This window comes from Melospiza georgiana, chromosome 1 (genome assembly GCF_028018845.1).
Source record: "Melospiza georgiana isolate bMelGeo1 chromosome 1, bMelGeo1.pri, whole genome shotgun sequence".
NCBI classification, from domain to species: Eukaryota; Metazoa; Chordata; class Aves; order Passeriformes; family Passerellidae; genus Melospiza; species Melospiza georgiana.
The window spans coordinates 66,860,027-66,883,912 of NC_080430.1; the positions used below are offsets into that span (position 1 = coordinate 66,860,027).

General features: G+C 43.0%; 1 protein-coding gene across 1 annotated transcript in view; it reads left to right on the top strand.

Moving 5' to 3' along the window:
* GFOD1 (Gfo/Idh/MocA-like oxidoreductase domain containing 1) overlaps positions 1-22,985 on the top strand; it is a 71,407-nt gene extending 48,422 nt beyond the window's left edge. Inside the window, exon 2 of the mRNA XM_058030351.1 lies at positions 16,716-22,985. Within this exon, the coding sequence (XP_057886334.1) occupies positions 16,716-17,635 (920 nt within the window). The 3' untranslated portion in view covers positions 17,636-22,985. The remainder of the gene's footprint in view (positions 1-16,715) is intronic.
* The last annotated feature ends 901 nt before the right edge of the window (positions 22,986-23,886 follow it).

The window sequence follows — 23,886 nt, forward strand, 5'->3', positions numbered from 1 at the left end:
AGCCCGATACTTTGTGGGGATGTGTTCACTGCTTGTGGTGCCTTGCAGGGTTATTTGCATGGCAGTGAGAACTCCTCAGTAACCCAGTGAGCATGCGCACTGGGAATGTTGGCTTTCTGGAAATGAAGGGGTGCACTAGAGTCTTTTCTGACATAGAAGCAGAAGAGTGAGAGATGAGCTGGGATATGGCATTGCTTCCCCTCAGCACAATATTGTGTGAACAGGTGACCAGATTTCTGTGTTTTGTCAATTCTCTCAGTGGAAAGGACAATTTTAGATGAGCCAAACCAAAGATGACAACAACAGAAGCTATGAACCATACAGTTGGAGAGCAAAATACACTCTGTAGACTTAGAAGGGCTAGTTTTGTTGCAAACAAACACCACAATTTTTTTCAAAAGGATAATCCAACTGAATGTGACTCAGAAGGGAACCATCCAAATTTCTGTGAAGCCCAGTTCCTTTCTGGTGTCACTGAGCCAACTGAAACCTGCTGTATTGTGAAAACATTGGCATCAGCATAAGTGTGTGCTTTGTTCACCTTTGAATATTGTAGCATTAACAATAATTTTTTAAAGGAAAGCCACACCTATTGCATAACAGTATTGTTAAGGCTTGTCCAAGGTAAAGCAGCTTGTATTGCTGTGATGACATCCCCTACAACTGGAAAACTCCTCTGTCAAATGTGCTGCTGTAGTGCAAAACAGCTTGCAAGCAGAGAGAGGCTGTTCCAGCATGTTGCCACATTTTATGTCCTGTCAAGCCTCAAGGACAAATACAAGCTGCACAGTTTTAAAAAAGCATTTTTGAAGCTAAACACATTTGCAGTGAACAAAAACCTCACTTAAGTAGTCTAAATATGCAGGCAGCTTACAAAATTCATGTAGGATTTTTGCAGCACATACAAGAAATCTTTAAAGACTGAGCAATATGTTGTCTCCTGGTACTCTGGAGTTTCTGGAGATGTGAGCAGTTTGCTAAAGCCTCTGTTGCAGCACTCCCCAGCCCTGGCAGCAGGACACTCTCAGATCCAGTAAGTCATGTCTCTCCCAAGGTAGCTAGCAGTGCTGTGCCAAGGTACGTCAGCTGCATTTCCCTGTGGCAAAGACTCATCCAGCTACAGATAGACCACAAGGTCTGTCTGACCTTGCCCAAACATTCCTAAATCATCCTTAAGAAAATAGGAGGCCTGTGTGCAGATGCTTCCTCCAAGAAAGGGAAGGAAGGGGTACATACATTCTGTGTACACCTTGTGCCGACGTGCCCTTGGAAGGTAAGGATGTGTTCAGTAAAACAGCTGAGGTGTCTGTGCCATGGGAAACTAACTTTGACTTGTTTGGGCACTTCCCTTGCCTTCTGCCTCAGGGCAGATGCAGCTGTTGTAATGTCCCTGACAGAAACACACAGGAGTGTGGGACAAGGCAGCGTTGGGTAGGACATGCTTGCTGCTGCAATAGGAACACCTCTTCAGCACATGCTGCTACTTGTAAAAAGCTTATAGCCTGAATAAACCTGGGAAACTAAAATACTTGTGATGAGGACAGCCTCTGGTGCAGGGTATGGAGATGTGAGCATCCAGCATGTGCCTGGAGTTTGAGGCTGGCTGCTGGCCTCTGCTTTTGCCCATCCTGCTGGAAGGGCCCTGAGGGGACTTGCTGGTCTTCTTGTCAAGAATGGTTCTGGTGACAGTGACACTTCATGACTGGCAGCTGAAGGCAAGGCGAGCCTCTCATTTCACCCAGGCCACCACCTTTTTGTCAGGCCTAACGACATGCAGTTGGCCATTACTGAGATGAATTTGGGCTTGGAAGAGGAGCACATTACTGCAGTAGTTCCTCTGAGGCATCGAGTGCCCTGCAGTGCTGCAGTCAGACCAGGCATTCCTCCCGAGAAATCACAAATAGTTGTTTTGGCATCCCCCTCTTGCTGCACTGACTCATGGGGGTGAGTCTCTGCAGGCAGTGAGCTGCCTGTGGAGAAATGATCCTTTCCCAGATTTGGCACTCTGTTCATTTCTGGTTAGATGGGGTAAATATTAACCCTTAGCTTAGCTTTCTGCAGAGCTTGTATGACTGAGTGGCATCTTTCCATGTGCGCCTGTTGCTGCTGATGGGTATAACCACAGCCAGGTGCTGTTCCTGCCATGATTTTAGGGAGTGCTTTTGTCTCAGCACCCTTCTCATTTTTCTCTACCTGTTGGAAAATGCCCAGGAGTGAATCTAGCCTAAAGATGGTACTTTTGCCCAGGGATGAATCTAGCCTAAAGCTGGTATTTTGCCCTGTCTGCAAGGCACCCATTTTCAAGTGTGTGAAAGGAGGAAAACAAGAGCCTGGCTATTACAGCAACCTGAGGAGGTCTCCATGGTGAGAGAGAAGGATGAGAATCTTGTTTCTTGATCAGAAGGCTGGATTTATTGATATAAGATATATAATACATTATAACTATACTAAAAAGAATATGAAGAGAAGTTGCAAAGGCTTGCTAAGCTAAGAATAGAACAGAAAGAATGAATAACAAAGTTCTGTATCCAGGGAATCTTTCCCCAAGCTTGCTCCTGTGATTGGCCCCCAATTGTACACATGGAACATGAACCAATCACAGGTGCATCCCATTGCATTCCACAGCAGCTGATAATCATTGTTTACATTCTCCTCTGGGGCCTCTGCTTCCCAGAAGATGCAGAAATCCCAAAGAAAGGATTTCTATGAAAAAAAGTCTGCAACACGTGGCAGTTTTGCTACACAAAAAAAATCTCTGCCCTGAGACAGTCCAACCAACACTCCTACAGCTGAGGTTTGGTCGTTTCACTTTCAACTGAAGTTGAGGTATTCCAACAATCTTTGAAGAGCAGATATGGTGCTTTTTTTAAAGAAAAGAGTAAACCATGGCAAAATTGGATGGAAAAGCTAAAAGGATGGTGTAATTTCTGCAGATGCAGAAAGGATACTAGTGAGGAAGGGGTTAGATAGGTAAGATTACTGCTTTGGCCACTATCTGTACCAGGAGAAATCATCAAACTTCCTGACTTCTCTTTCCTCTGTCTTTGCAGTGTGAGGGTGATACCTGCTTGGCTTTGTTGAGTGCTTTGAGATCTGTGAGTGGACCACAAGTGACTGGTGGCAACTTTCAAAAATAGTGTGATTACCTGTTAGTTGTCCTTGTTCCTCCAAAGGGATAATCTGTCTCTCAGTGTTTTCTGTGCTGAGTGCAGATGCAAAAGAGGTAATGACACTGAAGGGTCAAAAATCTATCTCCCAAATGTCCTAGGGAGTGATTTTTCTTGGGATGTGGGGATTCCCAGTTTGAGTTTACATAGACTGGTGTCATAAATGAAAGGGAAAATAAAGAGAGTGGTTTTAATAAATTTCCCCCATTCCTAAACAGCAACAAGCAGATGGATTTGGAATGAACTCCCAGACACATGTGGCACCCTTCTGAGGCTGTTCAGGAGGATCCTCTCCCATGGCCTATGAGTGTGTGATCCTTGGACAGAGTCCAGAGCAAGGCTCTTGCCCAAATCCACCCACACACTCTTGTGTTCAGGTTTCTGACTGGAAACTTCATCCAGACTGAAGCACATGACAAATAATGCAGAGCTCCCAGTGCACTGTCTGTCCTGCCTGGAAATTCGCCCTGGTGTAAGATGTGGGACATGATGTTTTATATAGAGAGTTGTAGTAGTGTGGCTTCCCACGTGGCCAGTTATACTGGAATAATGATGACCTATTGAAATGAACCAAAAAAACTATAACATGCTTTTAATCAGGAAAACCATGTGTGTACTTGGGGGTAGGGATGGTAAATTTCTTAATGAATGGTTATGAAATAATAATGAACTCTGTATAGTTGGAGCATAAAAACCCAGAGAATTCCAGGATAACTTTTGGTCTGTACTTATTGAAGTGTCTTTTGGGCTATTAAAACCCTGGGCTATATTAAGTGATTTTAAATATACAAGCTTGTTACCATGAAGCCACTTGAGATATTGTATAATGTGACTGCAGATATATGCAAATTGGCATAATTTCCATTTGACATATGCACTGTAATTATTGAAAGCTTTTTTCCAAATTTATTTTTCATGTCTGCTGTAGTTAATTCACTATCTCCTTTTAACACTGGCAATTATAATTATTTGCCAAGAGCAAATCCTTGCTAACAAAAATCCAGTTTTCTTTAGCCTGCAGCTTTTCCTTTGAATTCATGATGAGATACTGTTAATCAGAGGAACCAGTGCTGGCCTCTGAGTATCCAGCAGGGCAGGAAAACACTGCAGTCAGAAAAAGAAATGCAATTAATTAGCCTAAGCTTCTTTCTGGCATCCCAGCCCAGCACCTCCTGGGTTGCCATGTTTGAGTGAAGAGGTGCTCTGTGAGATCAGAGTTAGCATCTCAATAGAACTTAAATTGAAAACTGTCTGTGCCCACTGTGAGATTTCTCCTCACAAGTCCTTGCTCATTCTTCTCTTGTAGGGGCTACAGGTAGAAAATAGCATATATTTGGGGAAAACAGTGTTATTGGGTTGAAAAATACGCTTTCTAGGGTTGTTTTGTGTGGGAATCTGAGCCAAATCTGTGACTGAAAAACGGAGCAATTGAAGACCTTTGGGATTCTAGCTGCATACTGCTGTTCAGAAATAAAGCAATTCTTATTCCCTTGAAAATGCCTCGTCCTTTGTGCCCTCCCTTCCCTTGGAGATCAGTGTGTTGTGCAGCTTCTGAAAGGAAACACAAGTGCAAGTGCTGTCTAAGAATTGCTGACCTACTTTACAGGTGTTTTATTCTTCATTGAATCAGATATGTACCCGCAACAGTGCAGGTGGATAAAAATTACATTTCTTTCACCCACTGCGGCACAGGTCAAGTGCAGGAGAGCTCTACCCTTGAAGTTTCTACCCCTGGAATATTACTTTAGGTTCTCCTGGGGCTTCAAAGGGATGAAGTCCGAACACAGCTTTGCAGTGAGCTCAGAACAGCATAAAGTAAGGCAGCCTGGGCTGCACTTCTGCCACAGCAGTAGGTGGGCACAGTGAGAGGAACTGCCCATGTTGACCCGTCTTTCCAGCCCAGGTATCCAGGGTGCAAATGATAAAACAAAGCCTGCTGTGAATAGGGGCTCATTTTCCATTGCACATTTGTGGAACACCTGGCACAAGAGGGTCCTGGGATTACAGTGTAAATGCAACAAAATCAGGTATTGGGGCTGATGAAGAACACAGCAGATTGGGCTGCCATAATTAATTATATATCCAGCCTGATGAGCATAATGGGGAAATGTTTCAGTGTTTTCCAGCAGTTTTTCAGTGGTGGGGAAAGATTCCCAGTGTCCTTCAAGAGCAAGTGGAAAAGCATAATAAAATATTACTTCAGCTGCTACTGTACCATAGCTGCATCTTGTCTGGTGCACACTTAGCCCGTGTGAGTGTGAATGGCATTTTTCAAAAACCCTTTTGGGAGGGTTAGTTTGCAGCTTGACTGCAGGCAGGACAATCTGGCATCCAGGCAGATTGCACCCGATGAGTTACTGCTCTCTGAGTCAGCTGCTTGGGCTGCTGCTGAGTCCTTGGCTCTTGTGTGAGCTCTGCAGCCTGGGGAGTAATTAATCAGACCTCCATCGTTCTTATGGACCCAGGGCTGGAGCCAGGGAAGCATGATGTCAGTGTCTCACATCGTCAGAATTGCTGATTCATTTGATTCATTCTTGCTGCTGCTTTTCAGAATGGGTTTATGGCTCCTCTTTAGCGGCACTTAGCGCTCACTGACAGGAATATAAAATACTACCCGAGAAAGTACACCAACTCTAAGATGACTGCCTTGAGGGGAGCACTTAATAATTTATTTAGAAGTTTCTCTAAGGACCTGAGAATCATAAAATACTGTTGGATGAGAAGTTAACAAAAGTACAGTTAGTTTAAATCCTCATTTGCTTGTCATCTGTTCACTGTTCTATTGGCCACGTTGCTCCAAGAGCCTGACCAATGGCCAGTGTGACTGCTTTAATTCATGGGATTACAGCCGAAGTAAATTTGGCTTCAAGTTGGCAAAGGCCTGATGCCAGCTCTCTGGAAAACTCTGTTACCAGAATTCTCACTAACTTCAAAATGGGAGTGGGGCTGGACTGAAGGAACCCAGTTTGGTTATGGGTAGGGTAGAACTGCACTACTCAACACTGACTCAGAGAAGTCAGTGAGAATGCATTTTGTCTTGAAAAGGTCCCAGGAAAAGGATTTTAATTTAGCTGGCTTGATTTTTCTTGCATAGGCCAAGCTACCTTATTTTCTTAGCCTGTGTGTTCTGTGGTCCTGATCCTTGATGTTGTTGGCAAGACATAAAAACCATCTCTGGTTTGGGCAGAGGACTAACTTAGACTGTGAAGAGGAAATGAGAAGCCATGAAGAATCCATGCCATGGGCTCACCAATAAATAGGCTTAGGCAAACTCTGATGAGCTAGGCAGGTGGGAGAATATTGTCCATGGTTTTGTGTATGGTTTTGTAGTCTCCCAGGTCCTGGGGAAGGGACACACCACAGATAAACAGATGGGAAAGGCAGCCTTGAGCCCTCTGGGTGAGGTTGGGGAGGTTGGACCAACTGCCTGGTTTCATCATGACACCTTTTGTGGCACATCTTTTCCTCTCTGTGCAGCCTTTCCTGAGGGCAGAGCAGTCATGCCAGCCTCTCCAGCTCTGCTGCTGCTGCCCCTCAGTGAGCAGAGAGGGGACCTGCTGACTGACACAAGGAGTAGGAAACCACTGACAGAACATTCTCTCCCAGATGCATTGTGAAGCCAATGTTTGTCCATTCCTGCCTTACATGCTGGAAAATCCAGTTCCACTGCTAGGCACAGCCTTACAGGCTCTAGTAGGGTTTGCCTAGTGATTATAAATAGATGTTTTCAACTTTTGCAGCTGCATATGTGGAAGAGAAAATGTGACCACAGGGTGCACACAGGGACACACAGGGTCTTTGTGCACTCCCTACTGAATGAAATGGCACTGCTCACCTCCACCTGCCATGTCTTGTGTGTGAAAGGAACTCTCCTGCTCCTTGTCTGTGTGTGAAAGGCACCTGCCACTTGTCTGTGTGTGAAAGGAACTCTCCTGCTCCTTGGCATGTGTCTGTGGCTATGTGCTTCTGCACTGAAGTCAAAATTTTGTTTGTGGGCACAGTCTTCAAAGTCTTCACAGTCTTTGTTTGTGAGCCCAGTTATGTTAGTGTGTCCCTGTCCATAGCTGGGTGCTTTGGTATCTGTAGTCAGTTCAGTATTTGGGAACATGAGTGATGATCTTAGAATTTATTTTAACCACTCATATCAGAAAATTAGGTCAAGTGCATGCTCCATTCATCCAGCACTGCAGGGGTGACACACATTTTTTTCAGCACAGCAGTCCTTCAGACTTCACTGGGCAGGAAAAGAAGTAGAAATACCCCAGCTGAAAATATTGCAGAGAGATAAGATTAGGAAAAACATTTGCAGTAGGGTCTGGGCTAAGTGGGTAGTGAAGCTGATGCTTCATACAGTCATCACATAGAAGGGAGCATACTGGAAACTTCAGTGCTTCTCCTGCAAAGAGATCGTGTGGCTGGATGCTTATTGAAGAAAATCCTGAAGTATGAAGTGCAGGGGGAGTACTGGTGCTGCTCTGCATAGTGATGGCATGGGAGATGCAGATAGGGATCTGACACTGCTACTTGTAGGGACAGTGGGTTTTTTTTCCACTGTCCCTGTCACTTGGCTGGCGAGATGTAATTTTTCGTGTTTGTAAAGCTTCATGGATCCTGTACAAATGAGTGCATTAACTACTCACCAGCTGTAGTCTGATGTTTATATTTTGTCAGTTTTTTATTTAGTACCAGATTACAGCTTGCTAGTTTTAATGGGGTAGAAAGGGTAGAAGAGAGAAAATCCCCTTGAAATCAATGAGTGTTTGCTTGAATAAGGTCTAAGTAGATTGTCTGGGAGATTTTTTTTCTCAGCCTATCTGAATACTTTGTGCAGGTCTTGATTTTTTTTCCCTGTATGGGGAAGTACTCAGCGGGGATGTGATGATGCTGTTTTGATGGGGATTTGAAGATAAAAAATCAAACAGAAATTTGGGAAAGCCAGCATGGTTTGTCCAATATACTTTTTCCCAAGCAGTATGAGAGCATGGAAAGCATCCAAGTAGGGCTCAGGGAATGTAAGTCTGAGCATGTTTCAGATGCCTGAGCAGATAATCTCAAGCTGAGACTCCTGAAGCATTTCCCTGTGGTGTGCACAAGTAGCTGGTTTGTCAAGGTGTATTTGCACCTTCTCTAGATTTCCCAGCAGTTAAAGGTTTTAAGTAGTTAAAAAATTACTAAGAACTTCATTTATTTCAGGCTCCAGTGCTGTTATTTGCATAAGTGCCTGCATAGAAGAGATGAGAATGACATGCCAGGTGGGCTATAAACAAGGAATCAAGCTCTACCCTGTGTTAAGAAAGGGTTAGAGAATTTTGCTTTGCCTTGCAAAGTGTGCTGGCATACACAGGAATGCAGGTCTCGCTTGCTTAGCTTGCTGTGAAGCACATTGCCAATGGATTGAGTGATGCAGAAACTTCATAGTGCCAAATCAAAGGCCCCAACTGGCCAAAGTAACAGAATAAACACTCAGAAATGTATAAGGACTTAGTAGGAAAGTTACCTTCAAGTCAGCACATGTGGTCTTTGCAGAAGAGGTTCTATATCATGGAATCTTAGAATATCTCTAAGTTGAAAGGAACATTGAGTCCAAATCCCTGCTCCTTGCAGGACTACCTGAAGCTTTCCTATGAAGTAAATGTGAGTCCAGTGTCAGGCACAGAAGAAATGCATCTATTTCAAATGCCATGAACACTGCAACATTTATATGTGCTGTAATACATGCACAGACATGGCCCCAGTCCATAAACCCTAATGACTACCTCCGTGCAAATAAAATTAATATGATATTAGTACATAATGAAAATTGATATCATCATTACAGTCTTCTCTCATTCTGATGAACTGTCCTGCTTCTGCTTAGGTGGCACTTCCTTACCTGCAGGCATCATTATAATCCTTTTGGAGTCAGCAGGGCTATTTTCCCAGCCTAGGCACCATACCTCGGGAGCTCTGTGCAAAAAAGACCGCAGCATAGCTTTTTTTTCTTTTTTCTTTTTTTTTTTTTTCCCCAAGACAAAGCAGTTTTTTGTTTTTCTGTTTGTTGGAAGGTGTTACAGACCACTAGCCCCGCTGCAATCACTGGTGTGAGCTCCCAGCTCATGGTAACCCTCTTAGCTCTTGAGCCTGATTGTGGCTGTGGCCCTGCATGTGTGAGCTGTGTCTCCTTAGTGAGTGACACCTAAACCGTCGCTGCAGATGGTGCTCATGTGCCACCAGCAGCAACATGCCCTTGCAGGTTTTTGTCTCATCATGCATACAGTTGTGAAGTTTGATTTAGCCTATGACTACAGGGCAGCCAAGGCAGAGACACAAACTGCTTTTTTTTTCCCCAGTGTATTTGAATGTTTAAGTTTTGTTTTCAAAGGAGTTGTGTGAAATATAAGTTCTATCAGTGAGGATACACCAGCCTAAAACCTGGAATCGATGTGATGGACCAGAGCCATAAATGAACTTAGGGCCTGGCTTTAGGGGTGTACAGTTCAGGTATGTGTGTTTTTACTGTGGAGATATTTCTCATCTAATAGTTATGAAGTACAGTTTGTCCCCGTTGACTGTAGAATTTAACAGGGCATATGTTCTTTAACTTGATAGTATTTTGATGCAGAGGAAGAGGCGTAGGGCTTGTAAAATCTCTGTTAGCCATTGGTTTGCTGGGGCCAAATGAGCTGCTGCTCATCAGCAGGGCAGTGTATTCCTGCCTCTGTTCATTTGCTGTCTGTTCCAGTCCCAAAGGAAAACACATTCCTCCAGTCACTGTTATTTTCCTTCACACTTGCAGCAGACTAGGAATACACACATGGCCTGTTAATACAAATCAGATCGTGAGCTGTGACTCACTATGTTGTCATAACTTGATTTTTTGCAACAGATATGCATATCTGTGATTAACAGATTAACATTGGCCAATGTTAGGGCTGTGACTGAAGCCAATCTTGTTAGGCATTCATCATCCTGATTTATTTCCTTGTCAAAAGGTTTCTTAAATAAGGTTTCTTCGAAGAAACATTGTCATGCTATCAATTTTCCCTGGCAGATGTACTGATTGAAATAAAAGTATGTTATGCACTTCTTTTCATGCCACTCAAGAACTGAATGACAGATCATGCACCAAATACAATAAATGTAACTATTGTTGTTATTGTTACTATGATCATTACTATATCACAAGATGGATGGCAGCAGCATTTCATAAGAGCAGAGACATATCTACACATTAATAAAATTCCTACTCCCATGTGAAAAGGTTTTCAAATCACCTGAGTGATTGTTTTTTTGAGATGGCCCAGACATCGTTTCTCATTTCCCAGAACAGAGCAGCCTTCTATCCAGTTTTCCACTCTTCCTGCATATCTATTATTTTGTGAGGGATTCAAAAGCTTTTAGCCACTGTGCAGTATGTGTGATATGTGATTCACACATCTCCACATGTAATGCATCACAAAATAGTACCAGCCCCATAGAACAGCCTGTCCCTGTATTGCATTGCTCTAGGCTAATGTACTGTTGGGCAGCTTAATTCTTACACATATCAAACTTTAACTCAGATACTTTTTTTTAATTGTCCCTTCTTCCTGTCCAGTCTTTGGGTAGAGAAGGGTGCTAATTTTCTCTGAAATCTATTTCTTTCTCCTCCATTATTTATTTATTTTGCAGAAAAGATGCTAGCAGGGCACACAAAAAATTGGACTCAAGGTGATCCTTTCAGGATGAGCCTCCAGACAGTGGGGATGTTACCATTAGGGCTGGCTGTGCAGCTCCTGGAGTGGCAGGAGCACCTCTGGGTTTTTGCACCAGACCCTTGCAGTGCCTTTCTTTCCACCTTGGGAGTGTTTTTACTTCCAGCTCCCTCTCCTTTCCCTTTCTTCATTTACTCAGCCACCCTCCTGCTTTTCTCTGCTGGATTTCTGCTGATGCTTGCTCATCTGGAGTGACTCCAGTGGCTGACTTGGATTCCCTAGGGAGCACCAGGAGGGAAGAAGGACTATGGACTTCACCTGGGTCCTCCTGATGCTCATTGTGCCAGTCCTTTTCCACTGCTCCAACATGCAGATGAGCTTTGTATCAATGAGCACAATATCCCTCCTGTCCTTACAGCAGTTCTGTGTCAACAGAGCCAAAGGAAGACACTTTTGAAACAGAAGAAATAATGTAACTTTCTTTTAGGTCTGTGTGTCTCCTTTGTAATCAATGGTTTAGTATGGTTGCAGCTCAGATCTCTTAAACAGTCTTCTGGGTTTTCCAGGGAGTGATGAACTTGAAAAGAAAAGAGAACTTAATTCCAGCCTCTGATTTTCTTCAGACTGTTTAAATATTGGAATGAGTTGATAAGATAACTGAGAAAGTTTTTTACAGGTCCTGGCAAAATTAAGCCTCCAAATGTTGTATTTTTTGCAAATGGTTCAAATAACTGTGAGGATTTCCGAGGTCATTGTTAGGTAAAATACACAGCAGCTCTCTCTACTGATACACAGTTTGTGTCAAAGATCAGTTTAGCTGTAGGGAACCACAGGCTGGCTCCAGGTGCCTTACTTAGTTTCTAAGATGGTTTCTGTGCACAGCTCCAGAGTTGACAATGTGTGTACATATGTGCAGAAGAACAAACTGCTGGCCATAAATTATTTAAATGAGAAATAGTGTATTTTGATTTAGGCCATTTGTTTTGACCATGGTTTTCAATAGACTCCCAGGGAAAGGTCTTCCTCTGATTGTGCGTAGGATCCAAAGGCAGCAAGAGCAGTTGCAATGGTGAAAATCTGAGAAGAAAAACTTGCATGTATTTATTTATTGTATGCTTATTAATGACAATGTGGATTATTACCATTTGGAGTATAGTTTTGTATTAGTTTCTTTTTTTAAAAAAAAGTGTTTGAAAAACTGTAATAAGTTTAAGTCATCCATTTGAAATAACCTGGTAAGTGTGCTCTTTTCACCACTCCAGTATTTTCTGAAACCCTCAGACTGTCCTTTGAATGTTGACAGTTTCTCTTTGCTTTTAGAAAGATTTTTTTTTTTTTTTTTCTGGTGACAAACTTAGCTCAGTTCACCAAAACCTTATTTTTTATTTCTCTCTCTCTCACTCCTCCATCCTGACAAAGAGGAATAGGTAGCAATTGCTAACTAATGAATCTTTCTGGTGCCAGTGAAGGATTTGATTATATGCCCAGACTCCAAATAGAGCCCTTTTTATTTTCTTGTGAATAGGAAGAAGAGAAAATACTGTATTGGGGCCTCATGTTTTAAGCAGAACATATAGAGGACTAGGCATACTTCAGCTCAGAGACAGACACTTGTTTTTTAAATTAGTTGGAGTTTTTTAATGTGAAAATATTTGTCTCCTTGTTTGAAACAATCAGAGCAGATGGGGAGAAAAAGCTGATGTTGAAGGTTTCAGAATTGATGATTCCTGTGCTGGTTACAGCCGTTCTACCTTCCCTGTGCTTTGAGTTCTGCTCGTTTTCAGCTGTGCAGCACAGGGATGATACAGGACAAAGAAACTTGGGCTGCTGGTAGCCAAGGAGCTTGAAAGGAGCTTTGTCTGTAGAATGAAGAGATGCAAATTCCAGGAACTGCAGACTCAGTAGTTAAATTCTTACTGTAGCTCCTCACTCTTTCCCTGCACTTACATGGAAAAAAATGTAAATACCCTGGACTGTATCTACTCTCCTCTCACTTCTGGGCTTATCTCCAGTTCACAAGGACTTCCTTTTTTAAAAATGAAGACTGAGGATTGCAAATAAATCACGTGGCTTCCTGAGAGAATTAAATACTGTTAGGTGGGTGACAAGCCATTAGAGCATGGTTATGATTTGACTTTCCAACATAAAGCTCTCCAGAGAGATCTTCACTTGAATGGTAGCACAGACAATTTTTTTTCTAATTGCTCAGCTGCTTCTATAGAGTTGGTTAGACATCTGCTTCTTCAGAGAAGAAGAGTGTTCTTCAATAATCTTCTTTTAAAAAGGCAGACTGGTACCTAAGTTGTTAAGGTTTGAATTGGGGGATGCACTTTACGAGCCTTGCTAGGAGATGTGTTCCCCACCTTCAGCTTAGGACTTGGCCTGGCCAGGAGTGAGTCTTCCCCAATGCTGGCACCGCTCTCTAGAGCAGAGCCAAGCTGGGAGGCTGGAGTGAAGCCTGTGTGGAGCCCTCAAAAGATGGACATGTATTTAAAATGTGTTTGTCATTTTGCCTGAGAAGTCAAGAAACCAATGCTCATTAGTTGCCTGGTTGTGAATTGTAGCACTGTATACCAGATTTCTTGATGCAGGTGGAAGGGGTGTGTATTCTTTCATAGGATGAGTTTTATCCAACTGTGTTGCTTATCAGCATGGACAGATATATTTCACTTTCTTGCTGAAACAAGCTGGCTGCATTTCCCTGCTTTTATGTAATTAATGAAGTTTTTGCTGTCTGATGTGGTGCGATTTTCAAAGACATGTGAAACAGCAAAACACGCTGGTAGAATGACAAACAGTAACAATTCATCCTTTGCTAGAGTCTTGTCCAAAAGTGGAGAGGATTAGACCACAGCCCCAGACTAGAGAAGAAGGGCGTCAGTTCCCAGAGAAGCCCCCTGCAGCACCTGCAGTCAGAGCACGCCATTCCATGAGATTTCGTGTTGGGAAGGGAGATTTTCCTTGCACTCTGCTCTCTGTTCTGCCTGATGCTGCTATAGGGAATGGCTCAAAGGGAAGGTGCCTTTTCTTCCTTCTCCTTTTGAGAAGGGAGCGGAGGGAAGAGAGCAGAAAAATGGTGTTTTGATCTGCCTTTTTCTCATTCTGGTGGCATAACCACACCAGAGTATTTCTCTAAATTAAATTAAGCAAACCTTTTATGTTCTGTCCCTACTTCCAGAAAGCTAATGTGGCTGCTTGCAGATTTGCAGCCATGGAGGAGACAAAGATCTGTAGTGCACACAGACTCAAGTGCTGAGCAGTGTTATGCTGAAAGAACTGCACAAGCTTTAATAGCATATAAAAGCTTTCTGGGCAGCAAGCAAAAAGCTGTTTAAATCCCTGACAGGGATGAGAGAATAGAATGTATTATCAGCATATGCACAGAGACAGAAAGTCTCTCAGAACATTTGCATTTTGGATTTGCTGAAATTACAAGGTTTCAACCTTTCCAAAAAGGTTGAAATGGTGGAAGGAGTAATTTTAAGGCTTCAATTTCTCCCTGTTGCCATATAAATATTTAGGGCTTTTCCCTTTCCTCTGCACACATGCCTGAGTTACACTGATCCCACTGGCAATTTTTCTCTAATGTACTGAATGTAAAAATCCATAGGCTTCTCTTTCATATTAATAATCATAATTTCATACTCAGATGTTAACGATCCCAAGTATTCCTTGCCCCACATGGCAAAGGACTAACCCCCACCATGCATGGCATGGAACACTCAGCAAAAAGATTGTCCCCAGGCTGCAATTCCTCATGAACACTGATCCTTTTCCTAGCAAGCACATGTGTGGAGCTGTATATCTTGAGACACAGTGCCTGGACAGAGCTCAGATAAAATGTGGCAGGCGTCTGTGAGGCAGAATGATGCAAGCTGAACTGGAGCAGAATGTGATGCTTTTGTAGATCAGTGGTGAGCAGGTCAGATAATGAGTAATATATATTGGTTCTTTGGGGGAAAATTGCTGTATCAGGAAGGTTTGACTTTAGGGATGTTTTGTCTTAAGATTTCCCTTATTTTGCTAACTAATTTGCCAGACTGAAATCTCTCTGCAAAGAGTCCGTGTAACTCAAGGATTATTACATTAGTGATTTGTATCAAGTGGCATAGCTGGAGGTACCAGGTAGAGGATATAGGGCAGGTGGATGAATGTTTTCTCCAGTATCAAACAGATGCAGCAAAAAATTATTTGGGGGCAGGAAAAGAGGTGCTATTAGTTGACGTTATTGAAAATGTCAACTCGGTCACCAATAGCCATCTGTAAAGATGAGAGAGAAAAGTAAAAAGAGAAGACACCATGGGCACTGAATAGAAGATTCTTGGCTAATTTAAGAGGAAAAATGAGTTTTTCTCTACTTATCTGATTAAGGAGAAGGTAGATAGGAGCAAGTTGAAGAAAGATCTTTCCCTTCTTGTCTGTTAACTGGATGTGACTGCCACTTCACCAATGACAGCCCTCCCTCCCTCCAGTTTCAGCTACTCAAATAGCAGCAGACAAAGACTGGGAGTAGGCAGTGTGGATAAGCTGGTTTTTGAATGTTTGGACTGTGACCCCCTTCTTCTTCCAGTCAGGCTGTTAAATATTCATGTAAGTGGGCTCAGATAGATCCCTGCCATCTGTCTGTACTTATATGACTTCATCCAAACAGCTCCAAAACATGTAAAATTTTATACTCTGAACAGCTCTGAAAAGAAAAAGAGATTTTTTTTCTTTTAAAACTACCTGAAGGGAACATGAATGAAAATACAGTGTGATTTTGCAAATAAATTTATTCATCTGGACTCCATCAGCAAGGACCCAAATTCAGCTCTTTTAAGTGCCAGGCCCAGCCGTAGCCCAAGGCTCTCCAGGTAAAGGTCATATTTAGTGTCATAGTTTATATCCAGAGTGTTCCACAGCTTACCTAATATTGATCATTAAGCATAAAATGTCTCTGTATGCAACTAAGAAGGAAACTGGAGATTCTGTCACTATATGTGTGTGTGAGTACAGAATGGAAGTGTTTGAGGAGGAGAAATCAGTAATAAGCCCATTATTTAGCCTTCACTGCATCCAGTTGCACACCTTGATGACCAGATAAAAGGGGACTGTCATGCAAGCTTCAGTAAGCAGTGTGCCATATGGGCAATTCCACGAGGGAACAGATTGTCACAGCTACATTTGACCTGTTTTAGAGCAATCCTGACTCTCCCTTGGCACCATGGATGCACTGCTGACATTTCAGCAGAACTGCTTCAAAAAACACTTGAGTGCCATTGTCAGAATAGCAGGGCATTTTAGGAGTGAGAAGCAATTTCTTCATTTTAAATTAAGCAGCAAGCCCAGTACTTCTCTCCTCAGAGCCTCTTAAAACAGTCTGAGCAGGAAAGAGGGAGAGACAAGAGTACTGAGAAGACAAAGCCAGGCTTTTCAGTGTACCTGTGTTAAGTTACTGAGTACATGCAATTGTGTCATTCATACCCTTCAGGGATTTGAGTTTGAACCTCAGATTCAGCTCACAGAAACCCCTGCATGGGCAGGTTGTCATAGAAGAGATGTCTGTGAGATGGCTGAGGTGGGTGATTGGTTTCATACCTGCTCCCAGAAGGGAGCTTACTTTTTTCTGTTCAGGCTCTCACCTTTGAGCTCTTTTTAGACAGGAATGCTTTTTGAAAATGAAAAGGATCACATTTTCACTGTGGTGCTTAAAAAATTCTTACATGTATTTTGGAAGCATGCCAGAGTGAGTCTTTGTGCCTCGAAAACATTTCAATATGGTGTTACTCTTTTAGGGTCTTTCTCCTTGGCTTAGTCTTTAAGAATAACCTTGAGGCTTTCAGCTTACTCCATTGATAAAAGTTTATTGATGATTTTCTTTTTCTCACCGTTTCAGGCATTGGGAAGAACGTCATCTGTGACCGAACGGCGACTCCCCTGGATGCCTTTAGGATGATGACTGCGGCTCATTACTACCCCAAGCTCATGAGCATCATGGGGAACGTTCTGCGCTTCCTGCCTGCTTTCGTGAAGATGAAGCAGCTGATCCAGGAGGGCTACGTGGGGGAGCTGCTGGTGTGCGAGGTGCAGGTGCACAGCGGGAGCCTGCTGGGCAAGAAGTACAACTGGAGCTGCGATGACCTGATGGGAGGCGGGGGCTTGCACTCGGTGGGCACCTACATCATCGACCTGCTGACCTTCCTCACCAGCCAGAAGGCCGTGAAGGTGCACGGGTTGCTCAAGACCTTTGTGAAGCAGACGGACCACATCAAGGGCATCCGGCAGATCACCAGCGATGACTTCTGCACCTTTCAGATGGTCCTGGAAGGGGGCGTGTGCTGCACCGTGACGCTCAACTTCAACATCCCAGGGGAGTTCAAACAGGACATCATCGTGGTGGGCTCGGCGGGACGGCTCACTGTGATAGGCACTGACCTCTACGGGCAGAGCAACAGCTCTCCTCAGCGGGAGCTCCTGCTGAAGGACTCCACGCCGGTCAGCAACTCCTTGCTTCCGGAGAAGGCCTTCAGTGACATCCCATCCCCCTACCTGCGGGGCACCATTAAGATGGTCCAGGCTGTCCGGCAGGCCTTTGAGGACCAGGACGACAGGAGGACCTGGGACGGGAGGCCCCTTACGATGGCCGCCACTTTTGACGACTGTCTGTACGCCCTGTGTGTGGTGGACACCATTAAAAAGTCAAACCAGCTGGGGGAGTGGCAGAACATTTCAATCATGACTGAGGAGCCAGAACTGAGCCCGGCATACTTGATCAGCGAAGCCATGCGGAAGAGCAGGATGTCTCTGTACTGCTAGCTCCTCTGAGCTCCTAGGAATGAATAGGAACCAGACAGCTCTTGAAGGAGATGGTAATTCAGCCCCTGTGAAGGGCTTGGGTGTCTTAGCTGAGGATTACAGGAGAAGGAAATGCAGTGTCTGGATCAATTAAATCTGTTGGCAGCTAAATGCCAAACTGATGTGGTCCTTCGAAATGCCCAGAACAGACAGGAGACGTAAGAGCTGATAAACTTAACTGTTTTAATAACAGTATTAGCTGGCTGATTGCAAAGATATATCATGGACTCATCCCCTGCTTGCAGGTGCTTTAGATTATCCAATTGTGTTTACTGTGAAAGGTTGGGAAGATCCTTTTAGATTTTCCTGACCTGCCAGAGGGCTGTGAAGGTACTGTCATGTCGTTAAATTTTCTGTAGTGTCTGACATGAATGTTTCCTACCATGACAGCTGACACCACCATGTTGTATTACTACACCTCCAACCAACACACAGAATAACAGGACTTGATGTGAAAGTGTTGCAGTGTTGCAGGATTCAGAAAATCTTGGCAGTTCACTTTTCATACAGCCTGTTAGGAGCTTCTCCGTGTTGGTTTAGTAGTTGTTTTTTGCTTTGTTTGGTTTTGATTTTTTTTTTTTAAAGCACAATTAAATAGGAAAATGTGTGGCTTTTAAAACAAAGCGGTCCTCAACCACAATGCATATGCCTGGGTATTTGGGGAGGGAGGCTCTTCTGTGAGCTCCTGGTAAGTGTCAGTGTTATGGGTTTTCCGAATAAAATGGATGATGGAAAACCTTCATGGATGGCAGGTGGCACGACCCAGTAATGATAATGGAGTTTATTATACAGCTGAACTCAGGCTAGTCTTACAAAGATTTGCACAAAATTTCCTGTGTTTGGGACTGACTTTTGAGTGAATTCATTGTGCATTTTGGTTTTAGGTGGGAAACAGTAGGAATATAACCCAAAACCATACAATGTTTGATTGCATACACAAGCGGTGTTCTTTTAAAACACTGTGAACTCACACTTGAGAGATGCACACCAACAAGTAATTTCACATCCCTCAATCCAGAAGTGCTCACCTCCAAGTGGTAAGTGTGAGTGAAAAACAAAAGGGATGAGGAAATTTCCCATCTATTTACAAGGAAAAAAAATTACATAGGACCCCCAGCCTTCTCACCTCCTTAAAGTGGCCAGCTGCTGGTACTGTATTAATCATTCCCTGTCACCAGTGCAGGGGTGGACAAACTTTTTTGCTATGTTTGTCCTGTTCTTCTTTTTAATATTTTAGATTGCAGTCTTGAAATAATTCTTTTGAGAATATTTTCTTGAAAGAATATTGTGAAAGGCACATGATTTATCCCAGTAAATAGGGATACTGTTTTTCTGAGTAAAGCTGCTCCAGTGCTGATGTGTTTACAGTGCTAGGTCTTGAGATAGTAAAAAAGTAGAACACAAGCATATAGCACTAAATCATATTAAACTTGAGAAAAACCTTTTCAGGGTTTTTTGTTAATTTTGACTAGGGGAAGTAAGAGAACACTGGGGTGAGCAGTAAATAGAAAGAGAAAATATGTTTTTGAACAGGAGGGCATCAATAGTGTTGTTCATCTTATCTGGCTTTAGTCAGCTCAGAGTTGGTTGTCTTGTTCTGATCAGCAAGAACACTGCAGTCAATACAGAGAGAGCTCTCCAAAGGCTGACTCAGTTCACCCTAGGATTAATATAGAAAGAGATGCCCACTGGAAATGCCTGTCTTCCTTCTTTGCAGAGAATTCTGGCTTCTAAATTTTGGTGTGGCTGAAGTTAGGAAACTTGACTTCCAGCCCAAAATTGATTCATATGTGCTTAATATTTCAAGAGCATATATATGACCTTTTGTTAAATAGTCCCCAAAGTGTGGTAGTGTGACTGATGAAGGAATAATGTAATACTGCAAAACCACACCCAAGGGGAGAATTGTTTCTATCCATGCTGTTCTGCCAGTTCTAGCAACTCTCTCTGGGGCTGTTTCGGCTAAAACCTCGGGCAAGGCTTCATCATTCCTTCTTGGAAGCAGCCCTTGACAAGTTTGGTTGTTTGTTTTTTTTTTAATGGGTTTCTCTGAGAATTCCAGAGGTAGTATCTGTGCCAATACGAATCTCCCAGTGCAACTGTCATGGTATATACCATGCTACCCACTTCCTGCCCTGAAAAGTAAATAACACAGAAGAAAGGATTTGACCAAGAAATCAGCTGTCTCCTGAAAAATAGAATTACCCCCAAGGGGATCAAGAGAGTTTTCATACAGTGAAGCAAAACCCATTTACTGAAAAGAGTGGCTAGTTCAAGTCATGAATGCAAGCCTGGTGGATAATTAACCATGTCTAGTTAAACATCATCCAAAAGTGGAACCAAACATGGACCACAATGTTTGTGAATCTTGCTTCTCAGTTTGGCGATTGTGTTGGAGTTGCTGTTCATGTCTTTGTCCTTCTTTATGCTTCACAAATGTTGGCCGTGTTTCCTCTCTGTGTTTTCTTCTTTTCTCTGTCTTTCTGGGTTTTGTGATGCCAGTTAGAATCCTTTCCCCTGCCCCTGCAGTGAACAGGCGAGACACATCAGTAAGGATAGTACTGCTGAGCTCAGACTTTCTGCCCCAGACACAAAGGTTTAGGTGGCAGGCATCATCCATCCTCTGTGCAGACGTCCAGCAGAAAGAAAATGCAATGCTTTGCTTACACAGACATCTGATGCTGCTGTCTGTACTGGCTTGCAAATGGGTTGAATCTTGTACAGCTCCTTGTGCTGGCCCAGAGGGAGCAGGGACAGGGTGGAACCTCCTCTTGTAATAGTAGCAGAGATGCTACATTTATGCTACCTAACTGGGATGGCAGCCGGAGCTGCATGCATTCAGGATTGTATGGCAGTTTTTCCATTCTCTGGGAGGTGAAGGTGCTGCAGTGTCAAGTGTAAACATACTAAATTTCCACCTGGCTTGGAGGAGGAAAGAATTAGTGTATTTATTGAATGTGTATTGTTATTCTGACAAATAGTTCATTTATAGTCTGGGATTTTTTCTTGGCAGCATCCAGCCCTCTGTTCCTTTGGTGCAGTTGAAAGTACATTGAATTTGCCCTAAGTAGCCTCTGGAGTTCAAGTTGGGTTTAGGAATTTGGGCAGCAGATAGCAGAGATGTATTTGATTGAACTCAGAAGCGGTACCATCCCAGGAAACATGTATTTGGAATTGCACTTTTAATGCTGTGCCACAAGGTTTGAGATGAATGCTGCTAAATTGGTGCAGGCCTAGGAGCCAAACTGCAGCTACTGCTGGAATTTACAGTAGCCCCCAAATTAACTTGTTCATACACTAGATAAGAAATTTCATTCCTCTTTCCCAGGACTGCTATTGGAGAGGCTCTTTCCTTTGCCATCAGCCTGTGCACATGGGATACTGATCCTTATGGTCTGTTGCCAAAGACAGAAAGAGCCAAAGGGTGAGCTTTGATGCTCTGCAGGGCTCTGTTCCAGTGCTGGGACAGTCAGCTGGGAGAGGGTGTCTTATTTCCCATTGGAATTGCATTGGGATTCACACCAGGGGTAGGCCAATGCTGCACTGTGACAGCAGGGCACAGCTTCACTCCTTAAATGTGCCCGGAGGGAGGGTGGTGATTGCAGCAGGGAGCAGCAGGAAGGTGTCTGCAGGCTGGTGCCTCTGTGCCTGCCCTGCAGGGAGGCTGTGGAGGGTGAGGGCTGCACTTCCCGAGGGTGACAGCAGCAGCCTTGCTCCACCTCTGTGTGTGGGAGCTCAGGAAGGGACCCTGCCCTTGGGGAAGCAGAATCTATCCCACACTCCTGCTGGATAGGCACATCCTCAGTGCTGATCTCAGTGGAGTCCTACATGGAAGTGTAAGAACTCTGCAGGAGCTTGGGCTTTCCTACATCCAGTACCGTGCATGTGGTAAATCCGTAGTACATCAGCTGTGTGGTGAGCAAATACCCAGTAGGCACGAGGGGATCTTACCCATGCAGCCAACATAGCAGGGAATTGGGCCATGCCTTGATGAGTTTTGGCTCAGGAAGGGCTGCTCTGGAGCTCATCCTTTGCTTTGGCTGAAGCAAATCAGCCAAATTTGATTGCAATCCCTGTCCAGCCAGCATCGGGCAATCAGAGGCAATATCCTCTTTGTACTAAGTGTTCCCTTCTTTTCCATAACTTTCCAAAAAGTGACTGAACAAGTAAACAGCTGTCCTGGAAGTTCAGCCATTCAAAAAATTGAGGCTTTTCTGCTGCGTGTGGTCACAGCACAATGACAATTCAATTTCTTGTTTAGTTTTGTGTCCATGTGGAATAGACCCAGACAATTTAAAATGACTCACTGTTATACCAAGAAAAGGCATATTTTATTTACTGGATAAAGGTAACATTAATCTTGATGTTGTTTTTGCAGAGAATCAGAAAGGAGTGATGACAGAACTTCTTGTTGCTGGGAATTTTTGTATTTGACTTTTATTTATGTCTTTCAGCATAAAATATCACTCATTATCAAGTCTGTTCACTGCTAAGTTCTGTATTTACAAGCCAGAGTTGTGGCTTTGTGCAGATACTCCACACTGGTTTGGTGTTCCAGTGGCCCAGTGATGTACCCTTAGTATGTATGAAACTCAACACTGGACTTTCGACCTCTGCAGTGATCTCTGGGTATGTGGAATTAATGTGAAATGGCAGGATTAATCAGGACAGCAGTTTCTTTTTGTTGTTGTTGAAGTTGCTACTTGTGGGGAGCAAAGTTTGTAAATTTTAGAGATGAAGTGTGACTGAATAATATTTGGCAGTCTTATCTGCTTTAAAATTTCCTCTTTTTTGAGCTGCTGGGTGAAGTCTGTCCAATAAAAATAATTTCCCCTTAACTGCCCACTTCCATTTGCTCATGAAAAGAAGAAATTTTAAAGTAAATGGGACTACACATAATGCTGCATTCATGAACTGATGTCAAAACCTCATGACTTAATGAGTGTATGAAGCCACAGTCCAAACAAGTAATGTCTTTTTTGAAGCTGCCAGATCGAGGCCTTGGGGTTGAGGAAAGAAGGGTATCAGCACAGGTCAGACTGAAATAGCTTTTATTCAACATTTTGAATAAAATGAATAAACAGAATGGCTATGGTCAATCCAAAACTGAACACGTGTTTGTATAAGTGTATTTATATACATTTTTTTTAATTTTGGGATTAAGTTCTATTTTTAAAGAATGCTGTTTTGAAATGAAAGCTTTCTAAAATCTTTTATTATGTTTTGGCATGTGTGAAATAAATTGTTTGGGGCTGGGTGGGGGGGGGTTGTTTTTTTTTTTTTTTGTTGGTTTTTTTTGTTTGTTTTTGTTTTGTTGGGGTTTTTTTTTTTTTTTTTGTTTATTTTTTTTTTAAATCCATACTTTAAAAATCTCATCCATTTGGTTTAAGGATGTTCAGTGAATTCAGCTGCCCTTGGGCAGGTTCAGCTCTGAACCTGAGCCTTCACAGAATCTTACAGTGACCCCATTTTTAACATCTGAATTTGGCCTTCTGAGTTTCCTTTGTGTCTTCTTGTGGCAGTGGGAAAACTGATTCATTCCATGGAGTTGGCAACAGATCATCAAGACACTTTTTGCAGCAATGCCAGCCATTGTCTCTAAAAGCACTTAACTCTATTGACTTGTTTACCTTGGTTATTTATGACCTTCCAGCCATGTGCTGTCCATTATTTGTTTTCCTTTTTTTATATCAGCCTTTGGACTCACTTCCCTGCCCTCTCTGTTTCTCATTCCGTTGCAAACCTGGAGCAAGCCTCCCTGGTTACCCCTGAGCTCCTGCTCAGTCTGTGTTACACGTGGCATACAGGGTGGCTAACTACAACTTGAAGTGGCTTTTAATACATTACAGGATAGGTGAGCACCACGACTGCTCCAGTACGGGGCATTCCGAGTGCTCAGCCAGGGCAGGAATTCAAGCTCCCTGCTGTGCTGTGCTGTGCTTCACGAGCAACACTCACTGTTTCTCTCCCACTGGTTTGCTTTTGTTTGATTTTGAAAATGAGAAAACGTTCAGTTTGTTGCTGTGTCAATATTAAGTATATATTTATTGTTTTTCAGACATACATACATATATATAAATGCTATATATATATATAATGTCAACGCATGGACATATGTACAGTAGATATTTTAAAGAGCTATTTATCAAGAAAATTAAGTGTTATAAGTAAACAGAGTTTATATTTTATATATTATGTAGATAGCAAAAAAA